The sequence below is a fragment of the Carya illinoinensis genome, chromosome 8, assembly GCF_018687715.1.
Source record: "Carya illinoinensis cultivar Pawnee chromosome 8, C.illinoinensisPawnee_v1, whole genome shotgun sequence".
Classification (NCBI taxonomy): Eukaryota; Viridiplantae; Streptophyta; class Magnoliopsida; order Fagales; family Juglandaceae; genus Carya; species Carya illinoinensis.
This window is the reverse complement of record NC_056759.1, coordinates 11,124,233-11,148,721: the sequence shown is the minus strand read 5'-3', so window position 1 is coordinate 11,148,721 and position 24,489 is coordinate 11,124,233. Positions and strand designations below refer to the sequence as shown.

General features: G+C 36.3%; 1 protein-coding gene and 1 long non-coding RNA gene across 4 annotated transcripts; both read left to right on the top strand.

Annotated features, from left to right (window-relative positions):
* The first annotated feature begins 8,809 nt into the window (after window positions 1-8,809).
* LOC122274753 lies at window positions 8,810-12,880 on the top strand. 2 transcript variants are annotated; one of them, XR_006228326.1, is made up of 4 exons: window positions 8,810-8,897; window positions 11,070-11,241; window positions 11,350-11,441; window positions 12,482-12,880. It is a non-coding gene; the product is annotated as an uncharacterized LOC122274753 (long non-coding RNA). The 2 variants fall into 2 exon arrangements; XR_006228325.1 differs by having other exon boundaries at window positions 11,070-11,441.
* Window positions 12,881-22,059: 9,179 nt separating this feature from the next.
* Window positions 22,060-24,158, top strand: LOC122274735 (WRKY transcription factor 23-like). 2 transcript variants are annotated; one of them, XR_006228323.1, is made up of 4 exons: window positions 22,060-22,859; window positions 23,100-23,243; window positions 23,411-23,921; window positions 24,038-24,158. XR_006228323.1 is itself a non-coding variant. In XM_043083744.1 (3 exons), exons 1-3 carry the CDS (start codon window positions 22,492-22,494, stop codon window positions 23,829-23,831), a joined length of 933 nt encoding a protein of 310 aa, XP_042939678.1. In that variant the 5' UTR covers window positions 22,061-22,491; the 3' UTR covers window positions 23,832-24,158. The 2 variants fall into 2 exon arrangements, 1 of the variants encoding a protein (XP_042939678.1); XM_043083744.1 differs by having other exon boundaries at window positions 22,061-22,859; window positions 23,411-24,158.
* The last annotated feature ends 331 nt before the right edge of the window (window positions 24,159-24,489 follow it).

Sequence of the window (24,489 nt, the reverse complement as noted above, 5' to 3'; positions counted from 1 at the left end):
TCATTAACTCAAACTCAGTATTAGTAACTCTTGGATATGTTTCACTCTCATACATCCTCTGAATCTGCTCCTGCTATTAATATCGTAGCTTCTACTTCATCTCCAATGTTTGGTATATTTTTTCATACTAGTCATACCATTTTCTCATTTACAAAAAATGCATTAGCTATTTCTAATGGCTCTTCTTGGATTCTTGACATGGGAGCAATAGACCACATGATTCCATCTATTGCATTTGTTTCCTCTATCACCTATACTGTTAACATATTATTCAACTTCCTAATAGCCATTGTGTTTCAATTACACATGTTGGTACAATTCGTGTTTCAAAACATCTTATTCTTCAAGATGTTTTATGTGTTCCTTTGTTTACATTCAAGTTAATTTTTTTAGCAAATTAACTCAATCTCTCACATATTATTTCCTTTTTTCTTCGGATGTATGTCTTATTCAGGACCTGATCTATTGGAAGTTGATTGGAGTAGTTAGACAAAGAGGAGGCTTTTACATACTGCAATAATTAGGCTTTTCCTTTTCTCTTTAATCAAAATTACCTTGTATCTCTACTTCTAATAATACACTGCAGCCATATACTTGTTCTGCATCTTCAAAATGTTCGGTGTTTGAACTTTGGCATAATAAATTCGGGCATCCTTCTTTTCAAGGATGCATTTTCTACATATGTTTGTTCCAAACTTTGTTGTATCTACCTTACCATGTTTAGTTTGCCCATTAGCTAAACCAAAAAGGCTTACATTCCCTCCTAATAATAATATCTCTGAATTGCCTTTTGATCTTATTCATTGTGATGTGTGAGGACCATTCTCCATTCCCAGTGTTGAAGGCTACATATTGTTTTTTAACTATTGTTGATGACTATACACATGCTACCTAAGTTTATCTTTTTAAGAGCAAATCTGAAGTTGCATTTTTTATCTAGAATTTCTTTTGTATGCTCAAAACACAATTCAATACTAAAATAAAAAAATTCGTACCAATTATGGTACTAAATTTTTCCTATCCTCCTTTCTCACCTCTAGAGGTGTCATTCATCAAAAAAGCTATGTTGAAAGTCCACAACAGAATCTGTTTTGGGGAGAAAACATCAACACATTTTGAATACAGCTCCAGCAATAATGTTTCAGTCCCATTTGCCTCTTCATTTTTGGGGGATGATGTCCTCACAGCCACTCCTTTTGAGCTTTTATTTCAAACTTCTTCTTCCTATACTCCTTTAAAGACCTTTGGATGTTTGTGTTTTGCTTCTACACTACATCGATCTCGAACCAAATTTGACCCTAGAACTTGTAAATGTATATTTCTTGGCTATCCTTTTGGTATCAAAGGCTACAAGATTTAGATATTAACAATAATCAAATTTTTATCTCTCGACATGTTATTTTCTATGAACATATTGTTTTCCTTATAAACCTATCAATCTATCATTTCCTTCTCTTGACATATCATCTTCAAATTCAATCGTTTCTTTACCTCTTCTTGTTGAATCTTCAACAATAGACTCTTTAACTATGCCTTCAATAACGTCTTCTCCAAATCCTATGTCTTTTGGGGAATTTTCTCCTACTTCTACCATTCCCACTCTCATATCAAATTCTTCTCACAATCCTATTATTCAAGGTCATACTTCTTCACCTGATCATCCTCGGAGATTTTAATAGAATTGGAGGGGTGCTCCTCGTTACTTGTAAAATTGCTATTGCAACTCCTCTACTGCACACTCTACATCAAATTCTAGAGTAGGTCCTACTTCTTCAAGGACACAGTATGATCTTTCTAACTTTATCTCTTATCATCACTTATCTTCTAATAATAAATACTTTGCATTAGCTATTATTGTTGGTATTGAACATGAATTTTATCATCAAGCAGTCAAGCACTATCATTGAAGAGATATTATGGCTACTAAGATGGTAGCTTTGGAAGCTAATAATACTTGGATTGTTACCACTTTACCTCTTGGAAAATAGTCCATAGAATGTAAATGGATTTATAAAATCAAATACCTTGCTGATGGTTCCATAAAACGGTAAAAAGCTAAGCTTGTTGCTAAGGGTTACACCCAAAAGGAGGCTGGATTATTCTAAAACATTTTTTCCAATGGCTAAAATGGTAAGTGTTAGAACTTTACTTGCTATAAATACTATCTAGAATTGGCATTTTGTTCAACTTGATGTGAATAATACTTTTTTGCATGAAAATTTGTTAGAGAAGGTCTACATGAAACTGCCACCTGGTTTCCATATTATGGAAAGTCCAAAGTATGCAAACTGAGCAAATCTCTCTATGGTCTGAAATAGGCTCACGCCAATAGTTCTCAAAATTTTCTAATACTTTTATTGACATGGGTTTTGTGCAGTTCAAAGCTGATTATTCACTTTTTACAAAATCCAAAGGATTTTCTTTTACTGCTCTTCTTGTTTATGTTGATAATATTGTGATAGCAAGTAATGATATCAAATCTGTGGAGTGTTTGAATCGTACTTGATCAAAAATTTAAACTCAAGGACTTTCCTTGTGTCAAAGGAAATATGCTCTTGAGATTTTGCAAAATGCTGGTTATCTTAAGGCCAAACCAGCCTTATTTTCTATGGAGCAAAATCTTAGACTTATTAAAGATAACCATCCTTAAGGCTAGTTTGGCCTTAAGATAACAAGCCTTATTTTCTATGGTTTGGCCAAACCAGCCTTAAGGCTCCACTACTGGCTTTTGCTTTCCTTGGTGACTCTCAACTACCTCTTAAAAAAAGAATGAACATAATACTCTTAGAAGTTTTCTGTTGTTTTATTTTTCCTCAGCTAACAGTATTGTCAGTACACAAATTGCTTGGGAATTTTCTCGTAATAGGTTGCCTGCTTTGAGTTTTCCCTCGTGCCTGCATGCATGCTACCAACCCCCACTGGCGCCCCTAGCCGGAGTTGATTCCCTTCCCTCCCTTCTCGTTACCCTTTCTCCTCCATCCCTTCCCATTCCCTTTTCTTCCTTCCCTCCCCCTCTTCCAAAACCTTCATCTTCTCGAAGACGCGTGTTAATTGTTATCGTATCCTTGATAAAAGCAGACATATGGCTACCTTCCTCCTCATCAACAGAGCGGCGGCTTCATAGGTGGTGAAAATGGTGGTGGAAGCCACTGAGACTAGGTGGCGTGAAAACTTCTTCAAAAAGTTGAGGGCAACTCCTCATAAATGCTAGGGGTTGTTACCTTCAATTGGAGGAGTTCAACAATGGCAAGAGAAGAGGCTATTTAATCATCCCTGAAGGTGCTAAAAGTTGTAGCCTGGAGGATTTTGCCTACAACCTCAGGAAAGTAGCCAAATGTGTGGTGGTGCACTCAAAGGGTGCTCTGTTTCGGGATGGGAAGTCGGTCTCTTATGCCACATTCTTGTCTGGTGCTGCAGCAGAGTGCAACTCTGCCATGGTGTTGATGGAAGAGAAACTAGGTCATTGCCCAATGGGCAAGGAGGGGCTTTCTGACAAGGGTACAAAGCTAGGAGAAATAGAAGGGATTTTCTAGGATGTCAAAGATAAACTTTCGGGTGTACTTCAGGAAGTTGCCCTTTTGATGAAAAAAATTAGAAATGGGTCTGGGCATATCGATGGGATTGGGTGGGGAGGCCACTGAGTTTACGCCTACTGCACTCCCAAAAACTTCTGAAGATTCAGAAGATTTATTTCCCAAAATGGAAAGGCACATCTCTGCAAGGGCAGGGAAAAGAGTTTATAATAGGCTCTCATCAAGTATTCAGCCAAAAGGGCCTTCGGTAGGCTCTGGGCTCAACGAGCCTTTGAGCCCTCAGAGGGTTAAAATCCCTCAGCCCTCTCACTCACCAGCACAGGCTCTAAGCCCTCAGCCCCCTCACTCTCAGGCTAGACCTTCTACTCAGATTGGGCCTGCAACCCGGCAGCCCAACTCCCATGTCACCCTAGCCCATCACTTCGGCAGCCCTACGGCTCGACCCGGCAGCACTTCATCTAGGGTCTAAAACTCCCCCTTAGGCTCAAGTAGCCAAACCCAGCCAGCAACCCCGCTGGAAGCATAGACAGCCCCAACAACCCCTGTAGAACCTACCAACAACAACAGCACGCGACTTTTGGGCACGACGGCGTCAGCCATGTCTTCAACAGACTTGTCCAGAGAGGAAAATGAAGTCATCTTCATTTCTCAGGCCTCCGGAGAATCGATGCCACCACAGAAAGGGTCGATCTGCCCAACGGAGTCCTTAGGCAGTCATCTGCTTTCGCAGGAAGAAATTCACTCCCTTCTAGTGGTCTGCGTAGGCCCGTCGTTGATGGAAGCTTCCAAGTTTCCTTCTAGGATTCTCTGTACAGTTGAGGAAGAAGTAGAACTTGGCTCTGAAGAGGAGGAAGAAGAAGAGGGAGAACGAGGGTCAGGTCACCTAGTGCCTTTCACTGAAACGGGGAATGAAGGGGATGATCCTAGTCCCATTTGTTCTCTGCCCCCGGCACTACCGTGGTTTGACCCACAGATAGATTGGGTGCTGAACAAGGTAGAAGAAATTTGGCATTGTGCAGGGATCTCTTGCGTTGGCTTCGAGGGCCAACTGACAGCGCTTTTCACAGCCATTGCAGCAGAGCAATCTCACATTCACTGCTCCTCCAACAAAAGAGAAATGGAATTAAATAGACTTTCATGCTCCGTAAATTATGGCTCTCGAGAAGGAAGCACTAGTAGGGAGAGGATTATCAATAGGCTGAACCTGGGTGATACATAAAGCCTCATGGAATGTTCGAGGTTTAAATAACCCAAACAAACACCTTAGTGTGAAGAACTTAATTTGGGATTGGAAGGCTGACATCGTTTGTTTACAGGAGTCCAAATTGAAGTATATGGACAGGAAAATTATTATAAGCCTATGGAATTGTGCTTATGTGGGATGGACTAGCTTACCTTCCAAGGGTGCATCAGGGGGCATTATTGTGATGTGGGACAAGAGAGTCGTTGATTTGGTGGAAGAATCTATTGGCGAGTTCGTGGTTGCATGTTCCTTCAAGTCTTTGGAGGAGGAGTTTGGATGGGGTTTTGCAGGCGTTTATGGCACAAACAATGACAATAGCAGGAAGCTTCTTTGGGATGAGATTGCTAGTTTGTGCAACTGGTGAGAGGGCCCTTGGTGCATTGGAGGGGATTTCAATACCACTCAGTTCTCGAGTGAAAGATCAAGGGTCACTAATTCAGGGTCAGCCATGGCCGATTTCACAGCCTTACTCTTTGAGCTGGACTTGATTGATCTCCCCCTAGCAAGGGGCGATTACACTTGGTCAAACGGGAGGGCTTGGTCTCGCCTGGATAGATTTGTTGTCTCTTCCTCCTAAGAGACACATTTCCCCACCCCATGTCAAAAACGCCTCTCTAGGCTTTGCTTAGATCACTTTCCACTTTTGTTGGACTGCGGGGGTCTTCATGAGGGGCGGAGACACTTCAAATTTGAGAATATATGGTTGAAGACGAAGGGATTTATGGACAAACTCAGATCTTGGTGGTCCTCCTATCAGATTTTGGGCTCCCCCAGTTTTGTCTTAGCCAAGAAACTTAAAACCTTGAAAAATGATATGAGGACATGGAACAAGGAAATTTTTAGGAACCAAAATGATCACAAAAATCACGGGCCCCTTGTTTGAAAGAAGGGGACAAGTGCACTAAATTTTTCCATCGTGTTGCCAACTCTCATCGTCGAACCAACACCATCGAAGTACACACCAAAGGGAGGATTATCTCTAACAGGATAGCCATCAAAGAACACATTGTTCACTTTTATGATCAGCTCCTTAAAGAGCAACACCCTTGGTGGCCTAAGGTAGATGGGCTGACTTTTGACTCTATCGATGCATCAAGGTTAGAAAGGTTGTTCGAATAGGAGGAGGTGTTTAAGGTTCTAAAAGGGATGGAAAAAGACAAGGCCCTAGGTCTCAACGGTTTCACGATGGCATTCTTTCAAGCTAGCTGGGACATCGTCAAAGAGGATATTATGAAGGTATTTCTTGAATTTCACTCTTTCTTGAAATTTGAGAAAAGTCTCAATGCCTCTTTCATCACCCTTATTCCAAAAAGAGCAAGGTCAGTTGAGGTGCAGGACTTTCGCCCCATCAGCTTGGTGGGTGGAGTCTATAAAATTATTTCTAAAGTGTTAGCTCGGCGGATGAGTACAGTTATGGGGAAGATTATATCAAAGTCCTAAAACACCTTTATGAAAGAGAGGCAAATTCTTGATTTCGTCCTTATTGCTAACAAATGTCTGAAGAGTCGGGTTAAAGTCGGCACCCCAGGTATTTTATGCAAGTTGGATATGGAGAAAGCATTCGATCATGTAAATTGGGACTTCTTGTTGTACATACTTGGCAAGTACGGTTTTGGGGAAAGGTGATGCCAATAGATGAAACATTGTATCACTACCGTCAGATTTTCTGTCTTGGTGAATGGCACTCCTGAAGGTTTGTTCAATAACTCCCGGGGTCTGCAGCAAGGGGACCCTCTATCACCTCTTCTCTTCATTTTAGTAATGGATGTCCTAAGTAGAATGTTGAATAGAATGGTGGAGGGTGGTTTCATCTCGGGCTTCTCAGTGGGCGGCTCCACCCATGGTAATCTCTCAGTTTTCCATATTCTCTTTGCTGATGACACATTGATTTTTTGCAAGCCGGACCTTGATCAGATTCGCTCCCTAAGGGCTCTTTTGCTATGTTTCGAAGCCGTCTCTGGACTCAAGGTTAATCTTGCAAAATCTAAAATTGTTCAAGTCGATGAGGTGGATAATCTAAGCGAATTGGCTGATTTTTTAGACTGCAAGGTATCATCCTTGCCTATGAAGTATCTTGGTCTCCCTCTGGAGGCCCCTCATAAATCCAAGACTATGTAGGATGGGGTGGTCGAGAAAATCGAATGTAAACTTGTGGGTTGGAAGCGACTCTATTTATCCAAAGGTGGCAGAGTCACTCTTATTAAGAGCACACTTTCTAACATTCCCACATATTTTCTCTCCCTATTCCCCTTACCTGCAGGTGTGGCGTATAGATTGGAGAAGACCTTTCGTGATTTCCTATGGGGAAGTTCGGAGGACGTGAAAAAATTTCATTTGATCAAATGGGATAAGGTATGCACACCTATGGAAAATGGTGGATTGGGTCTCCGCAACTTGACACAGGGAAAGAGACACCCTTTGGATGGAAATAATCGATGGTAAACACGGGAGCTTATGGGGAGGTTGGTGCTCCAATGTAGTAAGAGGGGCTCATGGCGTGGGTTTGTGGAAATTCATACACAATGGTTGGGAAGTTTTTCTTACTGATTGTAGGATGGCGGTGGGAAGAGGCAACCAAGTTAGCTTCTAGCACGACACTTGGTGTGGCGAGGTAGCCCTGAAGATCACTTTTCCTTCCCTATTCAAGATTGTGTTCGATAAGGTGGCCACAATTGCCAACAATATGGACAACTCCTCTAATTGGTCAGTAAGATTCACTCGAGCAGTACAAGATTGGGAGTTGTGAGACATTGTTGACTTTTACAGCACGTTACAAGTGTCAAATCCACATACTGATGGAGAAGATCATTTGCTCTGGTCGCCCACAGGGAACAAGCGTTTCTCAGTGCGTTCCTTTTACAAGGACTTTTGGCACACCCCTCCATTGCATTCCCTTGGAAGTGCATTTGGAGGACTAAGGTTCCTCTCAAAGTTTCCTTCTTAGGTTGGCTAGCATCCCATGGGAGTATCCTAACTATTGATAAACTGAGAAGACGTGGCCTCTACCTAACAGATTGGTGCTTTATGTGCAAACACAACAGTGAGACAACGGGTCATCTACTCCTACATTGTGAATCAATCACGTCCTTATGGAATGATATCTTCACAAGGCTAGGCTTGGCATGGGTACTGCCTAGAAAAGTGATTGAACTTTTGGCATGTTGGAGATGAATTCGGGGAAAGGGGCAAATTGCATATATTTAGAAATGGTGCCACTTTGTCTAATGTGGTGCACTTGGAATGAAAGGAATAGTCGTTGTTTTGTGGATAGGGAGCGTTCCCTGGTTTAGGGATTTCTTTTATCACACTCTAGTATTATGGGCCTCTTGTATTGTACTGAATGACACTTCCTTTATTGAACTTTATATTGCTCTTCGTAGCTCTTAGACTGTAGCTAGGCTCTTTATATACCCCCTGTGTACTCGAGCCTTGCCCTTTTATGATTTAGTATATTTCCTTTTACTTATAAAAAAATAAATAAATGATGGAGAGTTGTTGACAAATCCAACAATTTTTCGAAGGTTAATTGGTAGGCTTTTTTTATCTCACTATTACAAGGCCTGATCTTTCTTATTCAATTCATCGACTCAGTCAGTACATGGACAAGCCTAGACAACCTCATTTGGCAGTAGCTTATCGCATTTTATAGTACATTAAAAGACTCCAGCTCATGGTCTTTTGTTTCTCGCCACTATAGGAAATATGTGTTTTTCCCTTTAGTTTTTTTTTTTCCAAGGTATACATCCGTGGCAAATACTTATAACACGAAAACTGTCCATGGGAAAAAAAATATGACTTTTTCTATGAGATCATGTCTGACGAGGAAGAAGTTGTGGGAAAAGTAATTTTTCCCACGAAAAAAAATGATTTTTTGCGGCAACTTCATGTTGCTACAAATAAACCAGTCAGATTACACTCTGCGCATGACTAATTTTTTTTTGTGGCGAGGAAGTGTGAGATCTTACGGCAAAAATATATCACCGTAAATAGTTTTAAATATCACTTTTCCCGCTTATTTCTTTCTCCCCTAGCAGCTAGCTCGATACCCATTCTCATTTCTTCGGTTCTCCCTATGTTTCTCTCCTCATGGCAGAACGCCATCATCCGAGCTTCCCTTACCGGTAAGTTTCTCTTCATCCGATGGCCTAGCTCCGATGGCCTCCCTCCATTCATCTCTTTATTTCACTTCCTTTACCTCTCAGTATCTGTCTCTATTTCACTTTTTCTCTCTTTGTTTCTCTCCTTCATCTAGCGCCACCACAAAGCTACAAAGTTTTATTCTACCATTTTATTTTATTGTCATTTGTTCTGCTTGTTTAATTTCTTATGGGATTGCAAACTTGTCTTACACAATAGTATGAAAACATTCGCAAACCCATCGGAAGTTAAAGCATTAGCAAACCCATCTTTTGTACCAGTTCCTCTGTCTTGCCCTCTGTAAGCCTAGACCAAGCTAGTTCCTCTTTGTGTGGAATCTTTGCAAACCCAGACCAAGCCCTTCGCAAACTTAGACCAGGCTAGAAATCTTCTTCGATGGATTGATGAGTTTCTGTTGTTGCCTGTTAGATCAGTAATTTTTTGTAGAGCTTATTTTTCTCCTCTTCTAATTTTTTTAAATATGATCGAATCATAGCCAATCAAATATTCTTGCTACATGCTGGTTGTTGTTGGGTTTAGTTTGATCAAATGTAGAGTTTTTCTTTATTAATGCTTACTGCTGGCTGTTGTTGGGTTTGTTGGTTGTTTAAAATTGATTTTGCCTTGAATGCTCCACTTTTGCTAGTATCTTCAAGATCATGTTATACTAAGGTGCAGTGAATTGTTAAATAGTGGCCCCAAAGTCGGCATTGAAAACATTAGCGTGATAACTAATAGCATTTAAGTAAGAGATTAAGGATTACATTCTGGTGGGATCATCTTTATAACTTCTGAACCTATGTAAAAAATTAGATAGCTTAAGGTTTTGGATTTAGGCTCAACAAGTTTGTGCTTTGTTCCTTTTAATTAGTTTTGTTATGTATTTGGTATGTCTACAGATGTAAGTGGGCTTCTACTATGCAGTTGCAGTTGAATTTTCTACAATGCAATGGACTAGGCTCAATAGTAGAATATCAGACCATGGTCTTATGCAGTTGATATTTTTCTTTTTTAAATTGCTTGGCAGCATATGTTGGCTATTAAACTAATACGTAGTATTGTTGAGGTATGAAATGCCCAAATCTGTATGGCTTGTATTACTTTTTCCCTTGATGGCACTGAGCAGCTAATAGACTACGTATGAAGTATTATATACATCACTTTTTCCCAAATCTGTATGAAGTACCATATATATCAGTATTATATAGTGCTGGCACCATTGTGAAATTGAATGAAAAATTAAGGTGATCATCTGGTCTCTATAGCTAATTTGTTTTTGTATTGATCATTAATTAGCTACAGAAAACATCTATCTTGAGATCCTGGAAAGCAACTATATAGAGGGCTCCAACAGTTTTGAGTTTTTTTTTTTTTTTAATATGGTTTTACGAAACTCATAGATTAATTAAGAGGACACTTTTCTTATTTAAAGGCCTTGTCCTGATAACATTGAATCCATCAAAGTCTCTTCATTCACGTCATGACATACATACATACACACACAACTAATAAATATATATATAGCTATATAGTTAAATTTTGTAAGATTTATGGTTTCATATGGCAAATACTACTGCTAGTCATCAAAAGGGGCAAAGTCTAGTTTAGTTATTGTTTCTATTAACCGACTTCAATAAATCTTGTAGCTTTAACAAATCGATCGGAAAGATTAAAAAGAATATTATCTCTTAATTAATTCATATTCTCAAAGTTGACTTTTAGGGAATATGAACCCTTAAGAGGCTCGAACAAGCAAGCATATTGCATCCTTAAAGATGGATACCTAATCAAAAAATTTAGAGTAGTGGAAGACTGGACCAAGATGTGCTACGATGACACACACACACACATATTACATAAATACATACAGATATATATATACATATCAAGCAAAATACCTTAGATATGCATTCGTTTTTAACCTTAATTAATTGTTTTGCTACTCCATATGATTTGATAAATTTACTATATCTAACATGTGTTTCCTCTCTCATTCTTGAGATATCCCCAATAAATTTTTTATCATATTCATGATTGCATCTGTATTTCTCCTTTGACATTTGCTCATGAAGTAATTTTTGGTCATAGATCTTTGTTTTTTATTATTTACACTTCATGCTATGTCTAATATCTCTCTTTCCTGATTTTATTGTTAGGTTTTTGGTAATGATAAAAAAAAGTTAGGGAAATTCTAGTTCAAGCACTTGAGCATGTCCAACTGTCAAAAGCAATTCTTAAGGCCTGTACTCTTAGTTTGTGAAAATATATGTGTTGGGGTCGATCAATGCTTCTCATGTCAGAGCACTATACTAAGAGGCAAAGGAAAATGTATGTGTTGTTTCAACTCTTTTATTCAGTACAAGACTTGTGAATCATTTTCTTTATAATAGGTCTAGTTATCCAACTGCACTAACAATCAATATTGAAATTTTGAAGGCATTGGTTACTAACCTAGCAAGATGGTTGGTGCAGAACTCAACATAGCTAAGGTTGCCACTATCAATATGATACGTGATGGAAGAACTAAGGTAAATAGTTCTGGAAATAGGAATCTGAAATAGTTCTTTTTCCACTTGAATGTTATCACTAGTGCTAAGCACTAAAATCTTTGTTGTTTTCGGTTTCTTATTAGAAGTTTTTCTTTAAAACATGTTAGCACAATTTTAGTTCTTGTTTCGAAATTATTATTAGTGTCAATTTGAATCTCCAAGGTTTGTATATAACTTTTTAGCTTATATTAGACAATTTTTAATGATCATTTTTTGGCTCATTCTCATATTTTTTGCTTTTACAATTATTTATTTCCTGAACTCTATCAGCATTTGCCACAAAGACAACTCGTGGCAAATACATTTTTTGGCTGGAAAGACCTTTTCCCACCAAATGTTTTCATGGATAATACTAACCCACCAATGCCTCTCTCCCAACCATACGATAGTATTCCACAATGGATTTCCCACAAATATATTTAGTGGGTAATCTAATACCCACCAAATCCTCTCGTGGGAAGTGTCCTACTACCACGAGCCGTGATGAAATTAAATTGGCTTTTGTCACGAGTGATGAAAGGCTCTTGCCACAGAATGTACCATATAGAAAAGCATGTATTTCTCACAAATTATAGTTTTTGTGGGATATAGTATTTTTTGCGGCGACTTATATCTTACGAGTCTCCATGGAGGAAATTTGTGGATACAACCTTTCCCCCCCCCCCCCCCCAAAAAAAACATGCTTTTCTCCACGAATAACTCCAATGAAAAAAAAAAACAGTTTTTTATAATATATTTTGGGCTTTTAAAAATTCAGATTGGTTAACAATTAAAGCTTTTAGAAATTCAAATTGGGCATTTTGTCCTAAGAGTCGTCGATCCACAATCGGTTTCTTAGTATTTCTTGGTGATTCTTTGGTTTCTTGGTAATCAAAGAAACAACCAATTGTTTTTCATTCATCCGTTGAAGCTAAATATAGATCAATGGCATCCACTACTTGTGAGATTGTTTGGCTTCTTATCCTTTTTTCTGATTTTCATATACCTCATACTCAAAGTGCCCAATTGTTTTGTAACAGTCAAGCTGCCTTAACACATTGCTGCCAATCCGATGTTTCACGAATGCACCAAACGCATTGAGCTGGATTTTCATTTCCTATAGGAGAAGATACAAAACGGAGTAATCAAGACTTTTCATCTAGCATCACAGCACCAACTAGCATATGCGCTCACTGAAGTCCTTGGACATCAACAATTTCTGCAATTAATCACCAAGATGGGGATTCAATTCATTTACTCTCCACCTTGAAGGGGATATCACAGCATGTTAATTTTATGTATTTTTATTTGGTCTATCGTTTTATGTCAATTAATTTTGTATTTTAAGTTAGTCACTTGGCTAAGCTAGACGCATGTATATATACCTTTTTGTATAGTTTTATTCTTAAGTGAAAAGTAATCAGAACCTTCCAGTCCTTTTCCATTTGTTACATCACGACAGTAGAATATTTCTATTTGCAACTATATATTAGTTGCCGGAAATAGTTCTGGCCACAAAACCTATTTCTTTCTTGTAATGATGGATCGATTATTTTCATAAACTAGCTAGCTCTTTTATATATATATATATATATATATATAAAACAAAACTTCTTCATTAAAAACTAGCTAGCTATTTGTTTTGCTTAATTAATAGACGTTTTTACTATATTTTGAAATTACAAAAAAGACTAATCGATCCGCATGCATATATAGTGACCATAAATATATCCTCCACAATTTTGCTATATATGATATATAGAATTTGTACGACATGAAAAATTAATCCCTCATTCACAAGTGACGAATCATACATATATAATATAAATATATAGACAAAAAAATTATTTTATGTTGAGTTTTTATTTTTTTTTAATGTTGTAAATATTGTAAAAAGTTTTGAAAATTAGTGAGAATCAACCCGATTAGTTGAATTAATGGACATATTTTCCTTTTGATTTGGGCTTAATTTACAGGCAAAATTCAGCCTCCTCTCTAGATAGTGGACCGGACATCTCATATGTCGTGCCAACTTGCATGAACTCTTTAATCCATTGAAATATAAATGAATGTGGGCTAGAATTAAAGTAGCCATATATGCACCCATCTGAGCTCGTCCTAAGTTTCTAAAACTCTCTTACAATTTTAAAGAACACCTACCTAGTTAGCTATTAACTTCAAACTTAAATAAATTATCATGTACTGTGCTCGATCTCAAGAAAAATTTTTTCTTTTAGGTCTCGTTTGGAACTTAAACTAAATTGAGATCAAGTTCAGTCTAATATCTAAATACATAACTCTTAAATCACTAAACTCATTTTAACTCAAAACATCTTTATACGTGAGATCCACAATCTTTTTTAACTCAACATCTCTTTATACTTATGATTCATAATATTTTTAACTTTTTATAAATACATTTAAACTTATCTTAAGTAGACTCTGCAAAACTTACTCCATTATTTCAACTCAATTCAATATCTAAACAGGGAGTTAAAAATTGAGTTTGGATCATATTTTTAGATAACTTTTTAGAGGTAGGGGTTTTCTCGATTTCTTTGAAGGCCATGGACCCTCTCTTCGCCCCTTTCCTTCATCTTCCGTTGCAACCGTTATTGCTTTCACTGTAGAGAATTAGTATGTGATGCACAAAGAACACGAATAAATTTATAATGTTACATGTACGTGACTTCATTCAGTATGTCAGAATATAAAAACTTCTTTTATTGAAAAGTAGAATATTTGACATATCCAGTTATATTAATTTATAAGATCTTTTATATAACTTGTATCTCGTTGTTGTCTCCACAACCACAGCCACTTTAAATTAATATACATGTATCACCGACCCATTAAGTGATCAATGGCGACACTGCTAACACCATCATTCAAAGTACCATTGCGATATTCTTATAAATTCAAATTTTCTACATCCAAATCCACATACGAACACAATAGCTAGCTAGATTTGAAGATTTCAAATGCCATTTTACACTAGATCAAGTAGAAAGTGGGATGATGATCATGTAATGTGTATATATATATATAATACGCATGCAATATAAAGTGATCAACTATATAATTACAAAGTGTGTCATTATAATTAGTGTACAAAATATTGGATAATATAGTAATAATGGTGGCTGTCCAAGTAATCTTAAGTACTCCCATCATATGTAACATGTGTGAGTTCAAGTACATATATTAAATATATATCTCATGACCGTTTCCACGTTTACAAAATGAAATTCACTGAAATAATGATAAATAGATCAGACCATCATGTGTTTCATAAAATTATTGTACGTGTGACGACTGAAAAGTATAGTCCAAGAATGTAATGAACATGTTAAAAATTATGTTGTCCGAAAATGTGGTTGGTTTCCACTTCGATCGGCTACTTCAAATGGCGTAGTACTCTTTGGTGCCGACCGCACCATGCATGCATGCAGTTTCCAAAGATGAACGCGGCAATTGGGCTTGGATTTCTCTACTGAATGATGATGCTTCACCCTGGCTGGGCTAGCTGCTGAGTGCTAGCTCTTCATGTACTATATATGGCATGCATGGTTGAACGGAGATCCAGTCCCGGATTAATCTAACTGGTTCAGCACACAGATATATATATATATATATATATTACTGAATAGCACGCAGAAAGCCAAATATGAAATGGATAATTTTTGTGAATAATTTAGCCTTTCTCCTATCATTCCATCTAGACAAAAACATATTTTAAAAAAATATTTTAAAACTCCCGAAAAAAAGAGGAGAAAGAACCATAATAATTTAAAAAAAAAAAATCCTTTAAGATTTGAGGCCCATATGCTAAACCAATTTTTTCTGTTAAACCCACTCAATATTTTCCTACTTAAAAAACTGAGTATCTTAAAAAAAAATTCCCAAAATCTATTCTATATTGAATCCAATCTATCGATATATACAAATTCCTTCAAAATTACTTCCAGCTATTTTCTTCTAGATTTTCACTAGATTCCTAAGAATCTTGCAAAAGACCTCCAATATTATTCTGGTATTCTGTTTCAAACAAAATCCATTGTTATAAAACCTATTTATAATTAAAATAATAAATCAATTAGTGCTTACATTTTAAACATCATTACTGAAGAAGACTGGGGTACTCACCCCTTTACTTCAAAAAGACTTTCAAATTCTAAAATTGTTTATCGTTATTATGATTACATTGATGCCTAGTCCAAATTCATAATGTTTCAGACTACAGACATGAGTCACTTTTGATTTCTTAATTTTGATAAAAAAAAAAAAAATTCAATGGTAAACTTCCCCTTTGGTTCTTAAAATGGTGGAAGCAGTTTGGTCCCATTCCTGAAATCTTTCCTGAACAATTTTAGAAATCTATTAAATGTTTTGCTAATGCAATTGTTTTAGAATTGGATCGTCAAAATGCCAAGTTCCCTTACTCCCTCGGCCATTTGTGCAAAAGGTATAAGGTACCTTGGATTCTAAAATGGAATTATGAGAAAAATGGTGACATATTTGTTCATTACTACTTTGTCAAATGGTAGGATAGATATCCCCATACACAAGATATTATTGGTCACATTACTACAAATTTCCCCCAAACTACTCCAGATCTCAAAAATATTGAAGAACTCCCTATTATTGTTCATCAATCAGTATTGCCTGGATACCCACTGATCCTGGCCACCACTACTACTGAGACCACTAAACAGAGGCAAAAAGCTGTTGCTACCTCTTTTGCAACTATTAAATCTGATAAATTCTCAAAGTCTAAAAAGAAGAATGTTCTTGGAGGGCTTACTAAAAAGGATTTGATTTATTTGTTAAAAAAATCCTTTGAAAATGATTATTTTGATGAATCTGATAACAAGTTGAAAGCATCATCCAAAATTTCAGTTGCTAACTCATACAACACAATATTTAGACATGATTCAGAAGATGCTCCAAGGTTATCTAAAGATAAATGATCCATCGGCACAAACTGACAAAAATTTTGGAAGACTACCGTCCTAAAGACCAATTGGCCTCCTTATTTGATTCAACATTGGTGGGATTCCAACTGCCAGATTCCTGATATTATCACTATTTACTTTATTGCTTTAATAATTTGATTTGACATTGGTGGGACTCTAATTATCAGATTCCTACTCCAACTGCAAGATTCCTGCTCCAACTACTAGATTTTGCTATTTTTACTATTTACTTTATTACTTAAATAATTGTAATTGGTGCCTCCTTTATCTATAAAAAGGGAACATTGTTTTAGAAGGAGGCATCACTTGGTTTTGGAATTCATTTCCTTCCAAATACTTTCTTCCCCTCTCTCTCTTTCATATCCCAATTTCTCTTGAAAATCCTTACTCCTTTTTGAGTTATCCTTGTAAGTTATTTTCATTATGAATAAATATTATTACTCTCATTAAGTGTTTTCAATTTATTTGAATTATTATCAAGTTCCAGTTATCTGGTCCTATCCAGTCATCTGGTCCTGCTTTTAATTTATTTTCATTACTTCTATTTCCAGTTATCTGGTCCTATCCAGTTATCTGGTGTGCTTAATTAATTATTTATGCTTTTCCTTTCACTCTCTTTTAAGTTTCTATTTTTTTTCAGCTTTTTCCTTTATGGATTTATTTTTAGATGTTTCACCATCTTTGGTAGTATAGTTAGCAAAAGTAACCTAAGATGAGGTAGACTTCTTTCAATTTTAAATCAGGACCAGATGACTGGAACTTGGTTTTAGCATTCATTTCCTTCCAAATATCTTCTTTTCCTCTCTCCGTCTCATACCTGGGTTTCTCTTGAAAATCCTTACTCCTTTTATAGTTTTCCTTGTAAGTTATTTTCATCATGAATAAATATATATATATATACATCATGATTCAAAGATTAGTTATATATCCATCATGATTATTATGTATTATATATGATTGTTTAATGTTCCCATATTGTAGAATATTGCCTGCTTTGGTAATTTGTAGCATATATATATACACACACACACACATATATATATATATATATATATATATATAAAGGTAACATTTTAGTGGGCCTATAAATCAACCTTGTAACATGGGTACCGACCCACTTTCCCCATGCTTTTCTCTACCTACAATATTATTTACTACTGGCCCCATATCCCCCCCCACCACCACTGCTTTCTTCCACCATCTTTGTTCTCTCTCTCTCTCTCTCTCTCTCTCTCTCTCTCTCTCTCTCTCTCTCTCTCCCCGTTGGGTCACGGATATTATATATGACCAAGTAGCAGATTAATATTAAAAATTAACAGGATTTTGGATCAATCTCTCCTTCCATTTGACTCCCTACCCATAAGTCCTCGCAAACACTATATATACATACAAATTATACCATGTTTTGAGAGAGAGAGAGAGAGAGAACAGAGAGAACAAAAATGGTTTTGCTTTGACTTGCCCCCATCCCCATGTGCAGCTCTCAACTCAACTTTCTTTTCTTTATTCGAAACCAGATGCAAAAAACGGGATTCTAAAGGATGACTCACAGAAAAGAAAGGATATAGGCCGATCGATATATGATTCACGAGACAGAGTTATAAGAAAGCAAAAGCTAGCCTCTCGATCACTTCATTCATGAGTCAAACGTCTAGAAGGTCTTCCTTGAGGATCATATAGAGATTTTCTTTCATTATTTTAATGTTTCTTTTGTCTTCAATAGGATAAGTGGGTGATATTTTAATTAGATCATATCATTAAAGTAACCATGTTAGGTGGGGTAAGATAAGAAACCTCTAACAAACTCTAAATCATTATCTATATAACATATATATGTGGGATTTTTAGCTTATGTCCCGGCAATAATTGAGGCCACTCTTAATTGTCTTCCCCTTTCTATGATATCTTGCTTCAACCATTCATGATTAAGTAGAAAGAAAATAAAATCATGAGAGAGAAGAGAGAGAGAGAGTTAGAGAGATTGAGTACTGAGTCGAACACCTGGTTCTCGATTCTCTTTTTACTTTTTATTTAAATTTGTATTTTTTCAATCAATTGATGCAACATCTTTTAAGTGACTGATCATATGTTAACTGTTGATCAAATACGACACATCAAATAGTATAATTAAAAATAATAAAACTCATAATGAAAAAAAAAAAATTATTTTTCATTTCTCATTACTTAATTAATTAAAAAAAAAAGATTTTGAAATGAGAAACAGAAATTTGAAGGAAGCCCAGGATAGGGTTGATTGATGACCCTAGTCAAAATAATTGGGCTCTGAGTCGGAAGCTTGGGCTCCTAACAGTAGACGGTGACTTTTCACAACAAAACAAATAAACTTTGAATTAAAAAATAAAAATAATTAATTTTACTAATTTATTTATTTGTCTCTTATGGAGGTCCCCAAACGACCCTATTTAAGTCAAATATTTTTTTTTATTTTTTCAGATATATAAGTTGCATTAAAATGGAATATAATATAATAAATGGATATTAAAATGCATATATATATATATATATATATATTTATTTATATGTGTGTGAAAAGGGGCATGATCTTGGGAGCGTCTATTACAAGCAAACCTCCCCACCCCCGAAAAGAATATTCCAAAACCGCGTGATGGGGTTGCCTCGCTCCTTCTCTCCAGTTATTGGTGTCCGGTGCTTCATTTGACCCTTAATAAAATATTATATATATCATCTCATATAATTTCTCGTTTATCTTTTCAATTTTTGTGGTTGGCATCATTGCCATATCTTCTCACATGCCGACACCAAAGTGAACAAATTAACAACATTAATATTGATACAATATGAGAAAATTAATGTCTTACTTAAAAGAACTATATACATATGCAGTGAGTTAATATGATATATATATTTGTAAAGTATATAAGTATCGTGTAATCTTTTTAAAAAATTATGAATTTTATTATTAAAATTTAATTTTTTATGTGAATTTCATATTTATTTATTTTTTTTCAAAATAATTATGTGACGTTTATATATTTTAATATTGTAAATATTATTTCTCTATATAATTTATTATCTTTATATACATGGTTTAATCAATAATAAATGCGTAATAAATATTTTTTTAATATAAATATTTCACGGGTCTCTATCTTTATGCTTCTCGAATTTCTTAATTATATAGAAATATGAGAAGATAATGATCTGATTATTTCAAGAAGTTGATAGGCTAAATTTTCTCTTAAAATTAGCATTGATTTATAATTAATACTAGATACATTTGATTAGATGTATAGAGGTGAGATACGTAAGAAATAATAATTTCTAAAGAATCTCTAGAAAATAGAGATGTGTACAACATTAAGACGTGTAAGTTTCGACATAATTTCTTGTAATTATTGATAAGTCTAAATGCTATATAAAAGCAAGAAACATCGTAAAGATACCTTGTTGTAATTAAAAATTTTAAATAAAAAATATGATATTTGATGTGCGAACTGATGTGTAACAAAATCCCTCTCTCTCTCTCTCTCTCTATATATATATATATATATATTCACATAGACGCACACGAGATTCATCACAGATTCGAGAGATTTAAAAATGTTGGTCCCTTAGAGGCTAAGAAATACGCACTATATGCTTATAAATACTAAAAATAATAAAGAGTCGGATCACATTTTACACGAGTTCACTCCGGAAAGAGACACGTGTTTCGAACGGAATAGATGATCTTAAGATCTAAAACGTGTATGGCTGTGTTGCAATTCGAGGGACTACAAATATCACAGAGAATCCACGTGGATGATGGGGAAAGGCCAACGCCTCCAAATTGGGTATTGCCAACACTGTTGGGAGTGGTGGGACCGGTGACCGCGCTTCATGGCCCAAGTTGGGCCCACGAAAGGGGAGCGGGAGAAGCATGGAACGGATACATGCAGAAGTAGTAATGATCTTGGATTATTGGGTTTGGTTTTTAGTGCAAACAATATCTTTAAAATTGTGTCCCTCAAATCTTGTAAAATATTAATTTGGGTTGGCATTGTATATAAGTTGGACTGTACAATTATATTATAAATAAATTATATATGTATTCAATGGAAGATGTCATCCACTACTTGTCTCTTTCTTCTAATAACTTGAAATAAAATAAAGTAAATATGTCTTGCTGTGATTTGATGTTCTCTTCCGTGCATTTGTTGATGAGATACTGTTACAGATATAAAAATATTATATAAAATAAACTCAAAAATTAATATGATTTTATTGAATTTATTATATTTATTTTATAATAAAAATAATTTTACAATCTAACATATCACATCAAGCCATATTAATTTGTAAGTTTATTTTTGTGTAATTTATTTATAACTAAAGTATTTTTCTTTATTGATTAGTATATACACATGACCGAATTATATTGACTTATTCATGTGAGATTTATTGTACTTAATTAGGTAACATGTCTAGAGTGATCTAGACGTACCAAGATTAAAAATAAAATAAAATACTAGCTTAATAAACAAACTTATAAATAGATTTTAGCTAAAGAAAAAGAGGAGATTATTTGGTTACAAGCCAAGAAATCTTGAAAATATGATCTCAACATATATATGGGCAAGGACACATGTTGGAGAGTAATTATATGCATGATGCATGATATTTACTCAAAATGTAGTAGTTCTGAAAGAGGAATAAGCTGGTTAAATACTTAGCACTAGAAGTGGCAAAGAAAATTATTGGAGCATGCAAGGTGGGATAGGTTTACACGAAAATGATGTCAGCAAGAGATCATTGTGTTTTCACACCTGCACACGTACACATACAACCTTATGCACCATGTATATACAAGCATTTCCAGCTAGCTTGACAAGATCATGAGAATTTGCAAAAGATCAAAAGGCATGCACATGCATGCATCAATTTACTCATCATGCATGATGATCATCAGCCCGTTTCAGACCTTATAATAATTCTTTGTCCATTCCAACCCTAATATTAAGGTTCTTTAGAAACTTAATTACAAACAGTGCTACTGCATGCGATTCTGATCGAGCTAGAAATTTTATTCCTTTTAAACGACTATAGGGGTCGCCGCCCCTAATCCTATGTGCTTGCTTGCTCAATTTGGCACACCACTTTGCCCTTAAACTAATGACAATTTAAATCATTCATAAAGAATAATATAATGGCAGGCATATATTCTAATATATATATTCTATGCTATATATGTGGCATTAATGTGCTTATGAACTGTATATATGATCTCATCGTTCAAACTCTATACTAATTTCCCAATGAAATTCTCTCTCTCTCTCTCTCTCTCTCTCTCTCTCTCTGGTTTGTTCTATCAGAGATATTCGAAGATTATCTGGGCCATTCTCTACTGATCAATTAAGGTCATATTCACACGAAACAGAAATTATTAAAAAAGACAGAAAAAAATATTAGGAAAAATACAAACGAAACAGGAGAAAAAATGAAAGAGAGAAAAACCAAAAATAACTCTAAAATAAAGAAGAAAGCATATATATTATCTTTGATGGCGATTCATTTCAGTTCTGGGTTCACATGCACAGGAGCGAGCGGGCGAGCTAGATCAGGCGTATATATATATATATATACACACACAGAGTAGATAGGCTTTTCTACGTGTAGCTGAACCCGTTCACACCGCCGAAACTAGGTTCACCGGTCAAACACTGCGTCTGAAAGCGTCGACCACTTTGTCGGACCATGCATTGAATGGTCACCGGCCATGTGTAAGACCGTACAAACGTTTCACCTACAATTGCCGGTTAATCTTTGTTGCCAATTTGCCAACCTTTGTAAAATTGCAATATCCCCACCATCCTCCTCTATACCCACATATCTCACTCTCTTACTCACCTCCTACCCAACACCTCTCTCTCTCTCTCTCTCTCTCTCTCTCTCTCTCTTCCTCTCTAATCTTATAAACCAGATCAACCCTACCCTACCCTACACTACCGGCCTCCTCTATCTCTGTCCCTCTCTCTCTCTCTCTCCTAGTCTCATAGAAGCGTCACTTTCTCTCTCTTTGTTTTGGAAGAAGGAATTCCACTTTTGAGTGAGCTATGCAGAAGAAGGAGGTGATAAAGATGGAGGAGACCCTTGGATCTTCGGTATTTGCTGAACATATCCCTGAAGGTTTCCCATTTTCAGGCATATTTGATTTCTCTGAAGGTGAAAAGAGCTCTTTAGGGTTTATGGAGTTGCTGGGTATTCAGGACTATAGTCCTTCTCTGTTTGATTTGCCACAGGCACCATCTATGGCATCCTCGGCTCCGCTTCCAGTTACTACCGTGAAAGAGGGTTCTGAGGTCTTGAATCAGCCTGCCACCCCTAACTCTTCCTCGATTTCGTCTGCATCGAGTGAGGCAGTAAATGATGAACAGACTAAAGCTGTAGACCAGGAAGAACAACAAGAAAAGACCAAGAAACAGTGAGCTAGTTTTTTTCCTCACTTTTCTCACTTTTGATTTTTCGTTTATAAGAAACACGTACGTGTTGAGAATAAAAATAATTATTTTTTTGGTATTGTCATTTTTATTTGTTTTCTGGGGTTTTATGTTAAAATATCTTGTGAATTTATAATGGAAGAAAACAAGGGGTTTTTATTATACGTAAGTGATTTGAAATGGATGGACTTTTGGGTTTGGTTTTTTGTGTTCGCGGGATTTAGGTTGAAACCCAAGAAGACAAACCAGAAGAGACAGAGAGAGCCGAGATTTGCGTTCGTGACAAAGAGCGAGGTTGATCAACTGGAAGATGGGTACAGATGGAGAAAGTACGGTCAAAAAGCTGTGAAGAACAGCCCCTTTCCTAGGTATATGGAGTGTTAACTTCAATGCTAATGCCTTTAGCCTAACCTTTAGCCTAATTTGCCTCCTCCTTTTCTGGCACTTTTCTTTGTCAAATCGGTAGCTAAGATTTAGACCAATATATTTGATTTTATTTGTTCGCGTTTTTCTCATTGATCTTTCGTGGATTTAGGAGTTACTATCGTTGCACTACTGCTTCATGTAATGTAAAGAAACGTGTGGAGCGATCTTTCACAGATCCAAGCACTGTTGTTACTACCTATGAAGGGCAACACACCCATCCAAGTCCGGTCATACCTCGCCAAAGCCTCACCGGAGCTCCACCGGGGGCGGGGATCTCTGTCGGATGTGCTACCAACTTTGCTATGCCAATGTCAAGAATCAGTAACCTTTCTCAGTATCAACAACAGCGCCAACAGTCCTTCATCATGAACACCAGCTTGTCGCCTTCTACTTATGGTACTCATCTTGGTTTAACAAATAATCCTGGTTTACGTCGTGACATTCGGTTTTGCACCCCGCGTTCTGCTTTGCTTACAGACAAGGGACTTCTTCAAGACATTGTTCCCTCGCATATGCTGAAGGAAGAGTAGAGGAGAAACCGTTTGCTAGTTTAAAGTAATTTTGTTCTGTTCACTGACTTTTATAGGTGGAGACCATAGATGAATGCCCCCACATTACTGGTATGCAATCTTCTTGCCTGCTGGTGGTGCTCTTCTTTTAGAACCCACTTCCCCATTGTACAAAAAACGCTGATCATGATCATTATCGCTGTTAACATGGCCTTTTTTTTATCCAGGGACGACTAGTTCTCTCCATTTGGTTAGCTTTTTTCCATCTTTTTCATGGAAGGTTTTGGGTATATGTAGAGATGGATAGAAATTACAGAAAAAATTGTGATCTTATTATTCCTTCTTTTATTCTTCTGGCCCCTACCCCTTTGTCCTACCTCTTTGTTTTTGTTTTTAAAGGAATGTACATGGATTTTACTGGGAGTTTCGCGGTCAAGATTTGAGGGTTTGGGTTTCTCCAGAGATAATAATTAATATGCATGGAATCCTTCTTAATTGCTTTACTTTTGTCTGGGAATCCACCAAAAAAATTTAAAAAAAAAAAAAAAGGCTTCAATTTTGAGAACTTGCTGTGAGATGTTAATGCGTTGTCCCTAAATATATATATATGCATGGCGGGTACAACTAGAAAGAATGACTTCACATCGAGGATCGAGCCTTTTGAGTAAAAGCCGCTCTG

What these genes read in the sequence shown, in the direction of transcription:
- LOC122274735 (XM_043083744.1), top strand. Translation starts at nt 22,492, where the DNA reads ATGCAGAAGAAGGAGGTGATAAAGATGGAGGAGACCCTTGGATCTTCG. An exon ending in CAAGAAAAGACCAAGAAACA is followed by an intron (nt 22,860 to 23,099) that starts GTGAGCTAGTTT and finishes CGCGGGATTTAG; the next exon opens with GTTGAAACCCAAGAAGACAA. An exon ending in AAGAACAGCCCCTTTCCTAG is followed by an intron (nt 23,244 to 23,410) that starts GTATATGGAGTG and finishes TCGTGGATTTAG; the next exon opens with GAGTTACTATCGTTGCACTA.